Below are 15528 nucleotides of genomic sequence, written 5' to 3'. Positions count from 1 at the left end.
TGCTCCATGGTCAGGGATCTGGGCTGGACTGATTGGAAATATGGAGAAACAGGGTGGGCAAGGCACAGATCACCACAACAGTGACTGTCAAGAGGGAGTGAAAGGTGGCCTGAGATCAATAAGAATAATAAATCAAGATGCAGAGATAAAGGAACATAGGGGATTGTCATGGCAATACTGCATGTAGGAGCAGTGGTCAGGTTAAGGAATTCTGTGGTATTCATTTAAAAAGGCGGAGAATTTGATATGGAGAGAGCATAAAACTAAGGACTCAGTATTTTGAACTTGGAAATTTGTTTCTGGTACCACTGACCCTATTTGGCACAAATGGTGCTCTCTGGCATTGAATGATAGAAGAAATTAAATTTTTATTTGCTTTACAGCATTACAACCTGAAAATAGTTCCAAAGTATAGGAACAAGTTGGCTCTACACTACCACAGAAAGCTTTACTAAAGTGGCAGTGGCACTCAGTACTGGCATACCTCAGACACACTGCGGGTTCAGTTCCAGACCATCGCAATAAAGTGAGTTGTAGTCTTTTCTCTAGTGGAGGGTCTTGCCTTCAATTTGTAAAAAATACAACATCTGTGAAGTGTAACAAAATGAAGCACAATAAAGCAAGGTCTACCTGTACCTGTTATGGTACCTCCTGTGGACCTGTGTCCTTGTACAAGATCTTAGGTCCTTAACAAAGAATTTACAACAATGTCCTCTGAAGACCATCATGCTAGATCTGGGAGGGCTATAGTACCCTCTGAATATGTAGCACTAGGGGAACAGACTTCTCTGTGCTGAAACAGGTCAGTGGCTGACTGACTGGGATGTAATCTGTGAACTCAAAATTGAAGTTCTGTGAATGAGAGGAAATCTGTTGCCAAGCTCCACACACACTGCTCCCATCAGAGTAAAAAAAATTCCTCCTGAACCACATATCCTCCCATTTCTTACAAGAAATTCAGCTTATAATCTAATGAGAGCACTGTATATGCTGTCTGCCATTGACTGAAACATCGTAATGCAGCACAGGACTACATACTTACAATAAAGTATTATTCAGCCTGAAAAAGAAGAAAATTCTAACATAAATGCTACAATGTGGATGAACCTTAAAAACATGCTAAGTGAAATAAGCCGGTGACAAAAAGCAAATATTGTACAATTCCATTTATATGAGGTACCTAAAATACTAATCAAAGTCATAGAAAGAGAAAGGAGAATGACTGCCAGAGGCAGGGGGAAGGGGACAATGGGGAGTTGTCGTTTACTGGGTAGTTTCAGTTTTGCAAGATGAAGAGAGTTTTGGAGACTGGATGCACAACAATGTGCATATACTTAACACTACTGAGTTGTATACTTAACACTACTGAGTTGTACACTTACACTTACATCTTAAAATGTACAATTTAAGATGGTAAATTTTATGTTGTGTATTTTATCACAATTTTTTTATCATTAAAAAGTTACAATTTAGATATCTGCTACTTAAAATGGTTTTTCCTTTACTCAATATTAGTTCTAAAGAGAAAAGACTTTCAGTGCAATGAATGGACACATTATAGACACCTTCCTATGACTGTAAATTTTTCATATTAAGTCCCAAAATGTACTCCATCCTAAACAACTACCACACAAAAGTCCATACCTCTAATATAAATCTTTCAATAAAGTTCTTTCAATTAAATCACTAAATTTAAAAAATAAAGATAAAATGTAAATAGTAAACAGCAGTACACCTCTAATTTTTATTATACCTCCTTTCAGGTTCACTTATGTACTTCACTCAACAAAACCAAGCATGAAATTAATATCAAATTGAGGACTTTTCATTTTGGAGAAGAAAAAAAATCTCTAGATTTAGCAACAATAAAAACAACATCCACCCACCCCAAAAAAATGAGAAAAGAGAAAGCAAAACGTAAGTGTAGATGATTGGGTCATTATAAATGCAGATAAAGAACCATACCTTCTACTGCATATAACAACATACTAAAAACATATTTATTTTTAAGTTTTATTGAAGTAATTTGCATAGAATTCACTGTCTTAAAGTGTACAATTCAGTAGTTTTAATATATACACAAAGTTGGGCAACTGTCACTGCTAATTCCAGAATATTTTCATCCCCCCCTCCCCGCAAAAGACCATATGCACTGTTACACATATGCAGTTATTACACATTCCCCTCTCTCCAACAAACCTTGGCAATCACATATATACTTTCTGTCTCTACGGATTCACCTATTCTGGACACTTCATATAAATGGAATCATACAATATGTGGGCTGTTTTGTGTTGGTTTCTTTAACTTCACATATTTTTAAGTTTTATCCACACTGCACCATGTATCAGTACTTCATTCCTTTTTGTGGTTGAATAATATTCCATTGTATGAACATACCACATTTTGTTTATCCACTCATCAACTGCTTCTCCTTTCTGGCTATTATAAATAATACTGCTTTATGAATAATACTGCTATACACATTTGTGTACAAATTTTTATGTAGACATAAGATTTTAATTTTCTTGGTGTGAAATTACTGGGTCACATGGTAAGTTTATGTTTAACTTTTTGAGGAACTACCAAACTGTTTTCCACAATAGCTGTACCATTTTACATTACCACAGGCAATGCAAAATATTTCTAATTTCTCCATATCCTCAACGCTTGTTACTGTCTGCCTTTTTTATTACAGCCATTCTAGTGGGTGTGAAGTGTTATTTTTGTGGTTTTTATTTACATTTCCCTGGTGACTAATGATGTTGAGCATCTTTTCATGCGCTTATTGGCCATCTGTATATCTTCCTCAGGGAAATGTCTATTTAGATTCTTTGCCTATTTCTTCATTGGGCTGTATTTTTATTGTTGAGTTATAAAACTTCTTTATATACTCTAGATGCAAGTCCTTCATCAGGTATATGATTTGAAAGTATTTTTTTCCATTCTGTAGACTGCTGTTTCCCTTTCTTGACGGTATTCTTTGAGGTACAGAAGTTTATTTCTTTTTTTTTTTTTCAATTTTTTTTTTTTTTTTTAAATATATCTTTATTGACTTCAGGGAGAGGAAAGGAGAGGGAGAGAGAGATAGAAACATCAATGATGAGAGAGTCATTGATTGGCTGCAGCCCACAACCCGGGCATGTGCCCTGACCAGGAATCGAACCCTGATCGCCTGGATCCTAGGTCGACGCTCAACCGCTGAGCCACGCCCGGCCGGGCAGAAGTTTTTTATTTCTATAAAGTCCAACTGATCTATTTTTTCTTTTGTTACTTACGCTAAGAAAACTATATCTATAAAACCGCGAAGAAATAATATAAAATTAAGAATCGAAGTAAGAAAATTACTGAGGACTCAACTTTCCTGTGACAAAGAAACCATAAGAATAATACATACACATAATAAAGTATTGACTAGTCGATACAATTTGATCAATCTTCTCAAAGTCTTAATCGCTTTGTATTAATCAGTGAAAAGTAAAAGCCCCTCTCAAAAAAGAATAAATAATTTCCAATCACCATGTTCAGATAAAATTTAGCTGTTCTAAGGTTTCTATCTACAAAATTATAAAATATTTTTAGAAAATAAAATAGAAGCATAATCTTGTTATTTAAATGAAAACACTTACCTGCTAAGTAATTCTAGTCCAGCAGAGTACTTTGGCAAATATGAAACAGTCCTGCCAAAAAAAAACCACTTATTTTATTAAAATTATTTCTGATTTAGGCCAAGTTTACTTTTTAAATTTTATTTTAAAATACGTTTTTATTGATTTTTAGAGAGAGAGGAAGGGTGAGGGATAGCGAGAGAAAAACATCGAGAGAGAAACATCATGGATCAGCTGCCTGCTGTACGCCCCCCACTGGGTATCGAGCCTGCAACCCAGGCATGTGCCCTGATGGAAAATCGAACTATGACTTCTTGGTTCCTAGGTCAGTGCTCAATCACTGAGCCACACTGGCCGGGCAAGATTTAGGGCAACTTAAATAAAAAGTTACATATAAGAATTTTGACATTGTCAATTGTGAAATATTTTAAAATCACTAATAACTCACCTAAACTTTTAGAGAAATGTATTGCTTTATTTCAAAGTTAATACGCTATAATATACTGTCAAAAATTACTTTGCCCTACAGATTATTTTCAGCACATAATAATACAATCAACATTTTAATGTAATGCAAAATAAGGATTTTTTTAAAAAAGCTCATCCTCTCTAGGTTGAATGTGAAACTTGGTCATGTGCTTTATTAAAAAATGACACCAGTGTTTTCATACAAAACAGGTAACAGGGCTAAAGATGCTTGCTTGCCAGGTTCTCTTCCATTATTAATTTGCTTCTTTATAATGCAGGGCTTTTAATTTCATCTTAGTATGAAAATAAAAATGATTTATTGTGATTGAAAAATAGTCATTGATTGTCAGAGTAAAACAATTACACTTCACCATTTTTTGAATCATTTTACAATTTTATAAAAAAATTTTCCAGTTACAAAATTTAGAAAGAAACAATAAATTGTTTTGTAGTCAGGGGCACTCAATAGATATAAAACCTATTAAAATAATCATACCATTATGACTATAACCAAAAGTTGGATGAAATTTAAGTCACAGTAAATTAAATCTTAACATAAGCTTACCTGGGTTTGCTTTTTCCTTTAGCTTCTCTTGACTTGTCACTTAAAGTCTTCAGCCTATGATTCAAAAAACATAAAATATTCTTAGAGCTCAAGAAATTTTTTCAATAGTGAATTTCACAGCTGTTCATATTTTGGGTCAGATAAGCTAATTTTTTAGCAAGAATTATGCACTTCTACAGAAAAAAATATTTGTAAAAACAGTGTTTACTATATGTTAGAGATCACAAATGAAATATCTGTAGTAAGTATTTTATGTAGTATATAATACAAACATATAGTCTTTATTATATATGAAAAACTACAAATGGAAAATCTGTAGCAAACATTTTTATAGTTTTTTCTTGTCCCAAATTCTCTCTTTAGAAACAATTCCTAAGTGTGATCGGACTAGAGAAACCTCATTTATCTGGCATCATTAGAAAAAGAAGTCCACATAGGTGAACTTGGTAGGTTTAACGAGGATAACTAAGCAGCACATTTTATTAAGTAAATACTATGCCAGGCACTCAAATTTCTTTAAGAACCAACATTTGGTGAAATTTTAGCTGTTTTTAAAAAGCTTTCTAAAATGTATTACAAAACTCATTAAATACTCTATTTAACATTTTCTGTTCAATTCCAAGTCATTAGCATGACTACCACTGACTGTATTTTGCAGCAGAACAGTACTCTCTTCACGTTTCCAAGCTAGGAATGCCTCTTCATTTACCAGCTTGATATCAATCTACACTAGATTTTTGAGTTTGTTTAGGATCCTGTGTCTATTTTTTTTTTAAGTTTTCTATCTCCACCATTGGCCATCTGTTTATCAACTATCACTTACTGCTTCTGTGAGCTACTTAACTATACAGCTTCTCCCCCTTCTACTTGCTTTAAATGATTGGGCTGGAAAACAGATAAATGGGCCAGAAATTCATATATGAAATGAAATAGGCTTTTCTATATATAAAATATAGTTTATAAACTTTGTATAATTTATTTCATTTCACTGGCCCATTGTTACCTTCTTTTGGCTGTGGACCCTGCACTATATTATTGAGGTTGCCAAAAAGCAAATGCTAAATTATGATATAATCTCATATGAAATAGTATTGCTGTACAGGCTCTTCTTGATTACTTCAACAAATATTCATTTCTAAATAGTCAGAAGCATAGGCCACAGTACCACTGCTAGCCCCTATACAGTCTTTGTAAAAATAGAAATTAAGTGCTCCTTCCTCAAGATACTTTACTGCCATCAGCCAGAAACTATCCTAATATATAAGCTGACTCTCATACAAAAGTCCCAATCCTGTGTTGTGCAGTGTATAACCTGCACAAATATATATGCAAACCCTGACACAGGATTCCATCTTTTTTGTCAAAAATGCCTGGCTAAGCACCAGAAGGGAACTTCTGATCAAATGACTAATGAATTGTAATGCCAATTTCATACAAAGATTTTTATATTACTCTATATTCTTTTCAAAAATAAAAACATTGATGAGATTGATTTATCTAATCTCTTTACTACAAACTAATTTGTATATCTCTCTCCAAATGAGTCTAGGAAATTGTATTTAAAAAGTCTAACCTGTCCTAAAGAAACAATAAAAACTTGCATACTGACTTTGGAAACTAGTAAGTCTGATTTAAAGCATGTTAAGCAACAACTAGGGAAAGGTATTTTGATAGCTACGCTCTACCATTTCCACGCCCAAATGTGAGAAAGACACTTGGTTGTGACACCCTAGATAGGATTAGCCTAGTCAGTCATACACAGCAGTGCATTACATTCAAAATTATTTTAGTATTATTTTTAGTGATTCAGGAAAATTCCATATAGTTAGCCGTTACAAGGACTTTGAAAGGGAACTGCTAAGATCCTCTTTGGTCCACTCTTATGTGATCTCACAAATATTTAGATTGGTATTTCAAATATTTATTTCTAGCCTTTTAGAACCAAGTCAGACAGAGAAAGACAATATCTCATGATTTCACTTATATGTGGAGTTTAAAAAAATCAAATCAAAGAAACAAACAAAATGAAACAAAATAAGACTCATAGAAACAAAAAACTGATGGTTGCCAGAAGGGAGGGAGAATGGGTGATAAAAGTGAAGGGGAATATAGTCAATAATAGTGTGATAACTTTACACAGTTGGTTACTCGGCAGATAATTACTAGACTTAGTGTGGTGAGCACATCGTAAGATAACATAAATGTCGAATCACTGTTACGCACTTGAAACTAGTAATATTGTATGTCAAGTATACTTTAATAAAAAAATGAAGTAGTGCAAGTCTGTCAGGTAAAACATAAGAACATTGGAAAACAGTTGAGCAGACTGGCTACTTTGGCAGTACAAAATCTATCTATCTATCTATCTATCTATCTATCTATCTATCTATCTATCTATCTATCTATCTATCTATCTATCATCATCTACCTATCTACTTATATCTATAATAAAAGAGAGAACAAACCAAAAGTCTGATTTGAGAATATTGCATGAAGAAATGAGAAATAATCATCACTGCCGTTGCTATTTCTTTTACTTTTGGTAAAATCAAATCATTTCCTATAAACTGAACATGCTAATATTTTCTGAAAGTAATTCATATTGAATGTCACATCTTTTCTTCACTTGCACTTTTATAAAATGCTTATATTGCATTATTGTTCAATTTGCTGCATAATGTTAACCATTAATCCCAGTCATGTTAATATTTTAGATATCTTTAAAAGTACAGAACTTTGAATTACTATGTAACGTTAGGATTCAATAAAGATCGCTTTAAAAAATAAAATAAACTTTTAATCTCTCATTTGTAATATATCAACATTGGGGATTCTCCTTCTCCGCCCCTCAAAAATAAAAAAAAATTAAAAAAGAAAAAAAGAAAAAAATTAGTTGGGAACAACAGAGAAAGAGGGCATGTCACAGGGAGTTGAAAATAAAATCCTTGACGGGATCAATGAGAACTTTCCCATGTGGCTCCTTAAAAACCATCTGCTTTAAAAATTGGTCTTTAACCAAATGTAATGTGTGGAACTTATCTGATCTGGATTTGAACAAGTCAACTGTAAAAAGACATTTCTAAGAACCAGGAAATCTGATTATGGACTCGATAACTGATAATATCAAAGAATTAGTGTTCATTTTGTTACGTACGATACTGGCATTGCATTTATGAAATATTTGTATTTTTTTAGAAATGCAAACTGATGCATGAGAGGTATAATAGACAAGTCTGAGATTTACTTTACAAATAAGGGGAGAAACAAAGCAAATAGTTGAAAATTGTTGAATCTCAGCAATGGACATATGGGGGTTCACTGTGTTATTCTATTTTTGTGTGTGTTTGAAACTTTGTAAAAAATTTTTTTTAACAAAAACAGTCTTTTAGATATTCATTTTTTCTCATTGCACCTTTTCCATATAAATTGTCAATGTGCGAAAATTCAGAATAGAAACTGTTGGAAAAAACAAAGTACCTAGAAGGGAATGGGAAACAGTCAATAAGGTTCAGGAGAGAAAAAATAAAGGATTAAAATGATTCTTATTTTAAGATGAAAAAAATTTAAGGTCAGACATATTTAACAAGCAGCAAAAAGTCCTTTCTGAAATACATTCTAGAGCCAAAATTCAACTGAAAATAGCTTACCATTTTTATTTTGGGATAACTCTACTTAAGTTTCTCACAGTGATCCTGTGCTGAACACAACCCACTAATAAAGTCTATTTAATGTAACACAATGTCATGACACTCTGAGAAGGAAATACTGGTCTAGGTATAATACTCCAGTTTTCTCAAACATAAAATGATAATATTATACTGACCATAATGATTCGCTATAAGAATTAAATAAACTTCCAAATATTACTCAGGCAGCATTCTGTAAACTAAAGAGCTAATTAACATAAAAAGGACCATCATCAAGAAAAGTAGGAAACTATTACATTACTGGGCCAAGGTGAAATAAAATAGAGGTCCTCCCATGCACCAGTTCCTATAAAAGGCTTCTCCACTGTTCCTAATCTTCCTAATACCATATATTCCCAGGAAGACATAGGTGTTGCTGTGCAAGTATATTAATCTACAGACCTAAGTGAGCCACCTGGCCATTATTTTCTACCAAAAGCAACTAATGCACTCTTTTGAGTTCAAAACACTAAACCTTAAATTCATCATAACGTTTCAATAATTTATTTTTAGTTTGTTCCAAAGACTTAAACTTAATTTGACACCAGCACATTTATTTCTTCAAGCTTTATAGAAAATACTAATATGGAAGCATCTAGTAAGAAATGGAGGTGATTAGCCCTGGCCAGTTTGGCTCAGTGGTTACAGAATCAGGCCACAGGCTCCCAGTTCAACTCCTAGTCAAGGGCACGTACCTTGGGTGCAGGTTCAATCCCAGGCCCAGTCCGGGCTTGTGCGGGAGACAACCAATCCATGTATGTGTGTGTCTCTCTCTCTCCCTCCCTTCCACTCTCTAAAAATCAATGGAAAAAAATATCCCTGGGTGAGGATTATTAAAAAAAAAAAAAAGGAAGTGATTAGCAAAACTGCTTAGACAAAAATTTAAAAAGAAGTAGATAAACAGAATGATACATAGAGCACTACAATGACTAATGAACAGAAAATGTGCTAATGGCACAGAGCGACCTTGATGGCATTCTATTTACTTGCCCCTCAATTTCCTACCCATCCAATCTCAGCTATCATAAAAGGTGAGGTTGATTGCTTTAAAACACCACAAAATATATTTATTAGCATATTTTGTCATTTAGGTTCAATTCCTTTAATCATGTTCATGTCTCCATTATTTTGACTTTAAACTCTGTTTATGAATACAAATTTAATCTACCATAATTTCCCATTAATATTCAGGTTTTTTTAAAAAAAAAAACAAGTCAGGGAAACACAAAAACATTAATCACACTTAAAAGTGCCTAGGACCTCCTATGCTCTGAACCCTGAGAGATTCACACAAAAGCTGCATAGACTCAGGAAAGGGAGAGAAATTTAGATTACATCCTAATTAATCCCAAAGATACCATCTGAGTTCTGACCTCTTCCTGCATGTTTCTTGAATTTCCAACTGACTTTTGGATGTCAGCTGTTAAGTTACCCCACACTAAATTCACTGTCAACTGCTCCTTCTCTCTTAAAATTATTTTTAAATTCTTTTATGTTGGTAAATGACATCACTTATTTAAGATACTCCAAAATTGACACCCTCAATTTCTCCACCTTTTTCACTTCCTACATCTTACTATTCACAAGTCTGACCAGAGCCTGTCATGCCCATTCCTTCCTTTAAATTTCTACCAGCACTACCTTACCCTCTCTCACCTGACCCATAATGACAGTCTCCTAAATAATCTCCCTGTTCCTCATAGCTAGTCCTCCCATCACACTGCCTCCCAAATTATCCTTCCAGAAATCTAGATAGGCTCATGCTGTGCTCCCCTCCACAAAAACCTTCAAAAGATTCAGTCAACCTAAAAATAAGCCAGGACCTCCCTATATAAAGTAGCAATCACCCCATTCCCAATCCCCCTTAACCTGCTTTATTTTTAGTGACAGTACATATGACCATCTAGACTCTTGTCTCCTGCCGCTAGAATGAGCGCAGGGATGTTATTTGCTGTCTGGTGTGTTCTCTGCTATATCCCTAGCTCCTAGAAAAGCACCTGACACTGAGAAAGAAGTCAATCAATATTTGATAAATGAATTACCTTAGCAAAGCATTAAAGATCCTCTATTATCAGTCATTAAACTTCCTTTCCAGTTTTATCTCCCACAACTGCTTCCAGCTCTGAAAGGCTCTTACCCAAATTTATCACAATCCTTCCTCATTCAACAAGGCTCCATTTAGAAGCCACCTCTTCCTTGTAGCCTTCTGCAAATGCACCTGAACTAAAGACTCTTTCCTCTGGGCTCACATACCACATCACTTGTATCTTTAACATTCAGTTCCCTCTTCTTTGCTTTACATTATCACCAGTCTAGGACATCCAGAGGGCAGAAACCTTGCAGTCAATTTTGCAGCACCAGGGTGTAGCTCAATAAATAGACACTGCTTAGCAAAGGCTATGCAAAACTGAGTACGTGACCTCTTAAATCTTTTTGGAAAAAAATGAACAAAGCTTCTATGAAAAAGTACTGTTTGAGTGCCTAGCCTAGGGCCTGGCACTTGGAAGGAACTTAGTAAATATCTACTAGATCAAGTTGAATACTGAGATAGCTTTCTGCTTATTAAAAAGGTGAATAGCCCTGGCCAGTGTGACTCAGTTCGTTAGGCACTGTCCCATGCACTAAAGGGTTGCTAGTTCAATTCCTGGTCAAGGCACATGTCTCGGTTTTGGGCTGGATCCCCAGTGCGGGTGGGGAGGGGGGACATGCAGGAGGAAGTCAATTGATGTTTCACTCTCTCATTGATGGTTCTCTTTCTCCCTCTCTGTTCCTCTCTCTCTAAAAAATCCAATTTTAACAAATCTTTTTAAAAAATAATAAAAATAAAAAATAAAAAGTTAACTAGTCCTGGAAAGGACAACATTTCAGGCAAAACTTCACCATTTTACCAAACTGCAAATCAGATGAATAGATTCTCTCCTTAGAGCAAGTTTTAATACTATAGGAGGGGAGAAGAGAGAATGAGCATACTGGGCAGGGGTGGGGGTCTGGGCAGAGGAGGCTTTGAGGGTAAAATACCCATGGTATTGGTTGCAACTAGTAATAAATAACATGTTTCTATCCCTATCCACAAGAACCCACAGCATTACAAATGGGAAACGCCAGCCAGTGACAGGCAGCTGTAAACCATAAGTAAATCTGATTTTCAGTTCCCTGAAGGGTTTTGCATGCCTGAATGTTTCAATCCTGAGGCCTCTGGTCATAACCACTCCAAAGGCAAAATCAAAGGCCAGAATGGGCTGCAGGAGCCTAAGGGGCTGAGTCTACTGTCACGCTATGGAGGGGGGACAGTGCTGCCACCATTCTGCCTGCAACAGCTGCCCCTATGTGCACAAAACCACTTACAAGGTAACAAATCAGAAGTATCCAAAGCTGAAATAAGTGGATGATATGCTTGGTGGAGCAGCTGCCTGTGAGAACATTGACTCTACAGCAGAGCTATGTCCCAAATGTGAACCTTGTGTCAATTTCATGCAGCTTCAGACCTGCTCTGCAGATGAGCCAATGACCACCTTCTACAAGTGCTGCAATGCTCAGTGTGGACACCGCTGGAGGGACTAGGGCCAGGCTGGCCCAGCTGCCTCAGTGTCTGTTTAGCTTATTTCTCAGAATGGATTCCCAGCTGGGAGTGAGCACTTGTGTCCTGAGGGTCTTTGCTGGTGTGGTGGAATGCTAACCTTTTTAGGATTGCTGGCCAGGGTGTCAGGAAATGGAGAGCCCATCTGCCAAGCAGTGGATGAATTCATTAATGTCCAGGGCGATTTTCTGTGTGGGAAGGATTATTCACAACTAAGTATACTCTGTTTAAGGTCCTCCTGTTCATTCATCTTTTACATTTATTGGGCAGTTAACATTCTTTTATCATCCACCAACACTCTTAAATATTTATATTGTTTGCAAAACTAGTAAAGTAAAACTTATTAATTTAATACATTAGTTGTTCCTAAATATTTAACTGTAAACTTATTTAATCAAAATTTATTCTGACTATTTAATTAAAATGAAAAGTTTAATATTAAAAAAATTAATATTGAAAAAATTTAATACTGAAAAAGTTTACTATTGAAGGCCAGGATGGACTGAAGAATGCACTTCAGTATATCTAAAAGTTTCCCTCAGAGCTCAAGCCAGTCCCTAAAAAGCACATGTTCTACGTGAACTCTCCAAAAGACTCCAACAGCTCATAGTTAAATTCAAATCAAGACTCAAGTGAGGGGAAGAGTGAGGTCCAGAACCAATCCCCTCAATCCCGTGGCCTTTAGGCTAGCTAGCCACCCACTTATGCCAGACAGGGACATAACTTCTAGGTTTGTCTCAAATTTTGACATGTTATTATGAATAAAAATTTACAAAAAAGGTAACAAGTCCATGAACAACCTATAGTCCCCCGCAGGCCACCAGCAATCTCTACACTGCCCTTAACTGATGATCTTCAGCTGCATTCTTTCTAAGTTTGAATGGAAGGTAGAAATTCATGGTATTCATTGGATATGCTTTCATCACTAGTGTGACATTGTCTTGTGAGAATAAAGAATAATCTTATTTACTTAAAAAAGAAAAGTTAATTTTCCTCCATTTAAGCCCATTATATAAGTTATCAGAAATGGAAAATGAGCACTGAGATAAGGCTGCTGCTCTCGGTGACTGAAGCAACACTGGCCACACTGAAGCATCTCAGAAAAGCACCAGGCCTCCCAATTCTACTGATTGGTTCCCTGGGGCAACCTGAACACCTGAAGTTAGTTTCCAATTATTTGAGCTGCTCTGGCTTCTTTGGGCATTAATACCAAGTGGTCTAAAGGAATGCCAGGTCCAATTTGATAATTTGGGGAAGAACCATGTCACTTTCATCTTTGAATTCCTCTGTGCGTTCTGCAATATACACATGTGCTGTGTTTAATTTCATCTTTTCTCAGCAAGGCAAAATATTCAGTTCTGTAAAACAGGTTAATCTCAAGCTAAATATGTAAAGTGTTTACCATAATAAACTTCTAGGTTTGTCTCAATTTTGACATAATGTTATTATGAATAAAAATTGGTGTTTTTTTCTTGGTGAGAATTGCACAGGAATTTGAGGACCTGACAAAAGTGAACATCAGAGTTTAGAGTTTCCAGTCAACTGGAAGACAGATATTACTTGGAGGTGAGTTATTTCTCTGGCAGGCAGTACAGTGGTTTGGCAGCTGAAAGTGACCTATATAAGAAGAAAGCCAACAAAGGGCCTATACTGAAAGACAGTCCTCTCAGGATGTCTAATCCCAAACTGGTCCTGCTCCATGACATCTTTCAAAAAGTCAGTTTCCATGCAGTTCTAATCAGATCCCCTCAAACCTCTCCCTAAAGTCAGTTTATCCAGCTCCCCCAGGGTGATTTTGTTCCAGGTAAGTTCAACTTTCTTAAGCAAAGGTCAGGTGCATAAATGGGTTCTGAGGTAACCATGCCACCTGGAAAGTTACAGTAACTATCAGAAGATGGACTGTTATTCCATCAAGGAATTCCTTGAAGTCATGATAACCGGTGTACCATGCTCATGCTACAAGTAGACCATTCCAGCATCATTCCGAAATTTTTCAATACAATAATTTACATTCTGAAAAGAAGTTACTATTTAAATTTAAAGAGGAAAAATCCAAACACACCATCAAAGAATGACTCCTAGAGCATCTGTAATTAATATTAACACCAAAACTACCAAAAAGGCTTTATATGTACTAAGCGCTCAACTTTTTGCCAGGTTGTTATCACTCAGCACACAAAAGGCAAACAATATGCTAAACATTTTTGTCCAATAAGATAAAATTTTAGCTACCATCTTTCTCATTAGAAATTTAAAATAGCATTTTCAAGATGCCCTCATTATTCAGAGCATTCTCCAAAGGATTTGTGAGCTAAAGGTGACAGATCCTTTATAAAGGTGACAACCTTTCTAAAGTAATGGAAAAATTAAAATGAATTAAGCACTAAGTAATAACAACGGCGAGATAGACTAATAACAACAGTGACACGTTTTACATGTTAATTCATTAATCCTCACGATAACCCTTTACCCCCGTGGTAGGGTCGTGGAAGCTGAGTACCTTGCAGAAGTATGCTTTCTTACGTGACAGAGCTGAGAACCTGTGATTCCCAGCCTTAGCCGCACAATGGAATCACCTGGGGACCTTTAAAACTCCATTCTCGGTCTAATTTAATTGGCATGAGCTGCGACCCAGGCATCATCAGGATTGTTGAAGGTGCCCAGCTGATTCCAAGCAAAGGCTGGGAAATGATCTGTTTTTGCTCCTAACCCTTAGGCATTCGTTGCATTGCTGCAGTTCTGTTGTTTCTCTTGCCCGAGAGTTTCTTCGCGGAGGCGCTAAAACCAGGGCAAAGGGAGAGAAACCAAAAGGGGAAGAAGCTGCCGCAAGCCTTCCAGGGCTGGAGGCGCGCGGAGACCTGAGACCCACGCAGACCTCGGGCCGCGGCCGGGCGAGCGGCGGCCCCACTCCAGTCGGGGCCTCAGCGGCGCCGAGGCCCGGCGGCAGGTGTCCCGGCGGAGTTCGCGAGGGCCCGTGGGGGCGGGGCCCCGGTCCCGCGGGGAGGCGCGCCCCTCTCACGTGACGCCCCCCCTCGGGCCCGCGGATGCGGCCGGGAGGGGTCCCGCGTATCCCCAGAGCCCCCCCGGCCCCCTCGGCTCGAGTCAGAGCCAGCCCGCTGGGACCTAAGTTACTTTGTGCGGCCGGGCCGACGCCAGAAAGTTCGTTACTCTTCTCCGTGAGGTGGGGAGGGGAGGCACGGGACCGGGCTGGACCGGGGTGCGGGGAGGGAAAGGAGACGGCGTCCCGGGCGGATACCCAGCCCCTCGTCGGGCACAGGCCCCCCGCTCCCTTTCCGTCCCCGCCGAATACCCACCCGGAGGTGAAATCCTGCTGCACGCTCAGCAGCCGCTCCCGCAGGGTCTCCAGCATCGCCACGGCCGCCGCGTCTCCTCCCTCAGGTCTCCGGCCGCCGCCGCCGCCCTCGGCCCGGCGCACCTGTCGCCCGCGCGGGACGCGCCCTCGCCGCCCGCCCCGCCCCCTCCCGGCCTGGCCCCCGCCGCAGCCCCTTCCGCGTTTCGGCCCCGCTCGCGCGCCCTCGCCCCGCCCCCGCCCTGCCCGCGCAGCCGCAGTGGGCGCGCCCGGCCTGGGCTGCGGGAAAGGGGCGGCGCTTCCCTACCGCGGAG

General features: G+C 38.0%; 1 protein-coding gene across 1 annotated transcript in view; it reads right to left on the bottom strand.

The window, feature by feature from the left end:
* Positions 1–15308, bottom strand: part of DTNBP1 (dystrobrevin binding protein 1) — a 92028-nt gene extending 76720 nt beyond the window's left edge. Inside the window, exons 1-3 of the mRNA XM_087820632.1 lie at positions 15219–15308; positions 4642–4695; positions 3630–3680 (exon numbers count right to left, since the gene is read on the bottom strand). Of these exons, the coding sequence (XP_087676758.1) occupies positions 3630–3680; positions 4642–4695; positions 15219–15274 (161 nt within the window). The 5' untranslated portion in view covers positions 15275–15308. The remainder of the gene's footprint in view (positions 1–3629; positions 3681–4641; positions 4696–15218) is intronic.
* Between the last annotated feature and the right edge of the window lie 220 nt (positions 15309–15528).

Source organism: Miniopterus natalensis, chromosome 9 (assembly GCF_054644295.1).
Source record: "Miniopterus natalensis isolate mMinNat1 chromosome 9, mMinNat1.hap1, whole genome shotgun sequence".
Lineage (NCBI taxonomy): Eukaryota > Metazoa > Chordata > Mammalia > Chiroptera > Miniopteridae > Miniopterus > Miniopterus natalensis.
The sequence above is the reverse complement of the archived record's forward strand: the minus strand, read 5'-3'. Positions and strand labels throughout refer to the sequence as shown.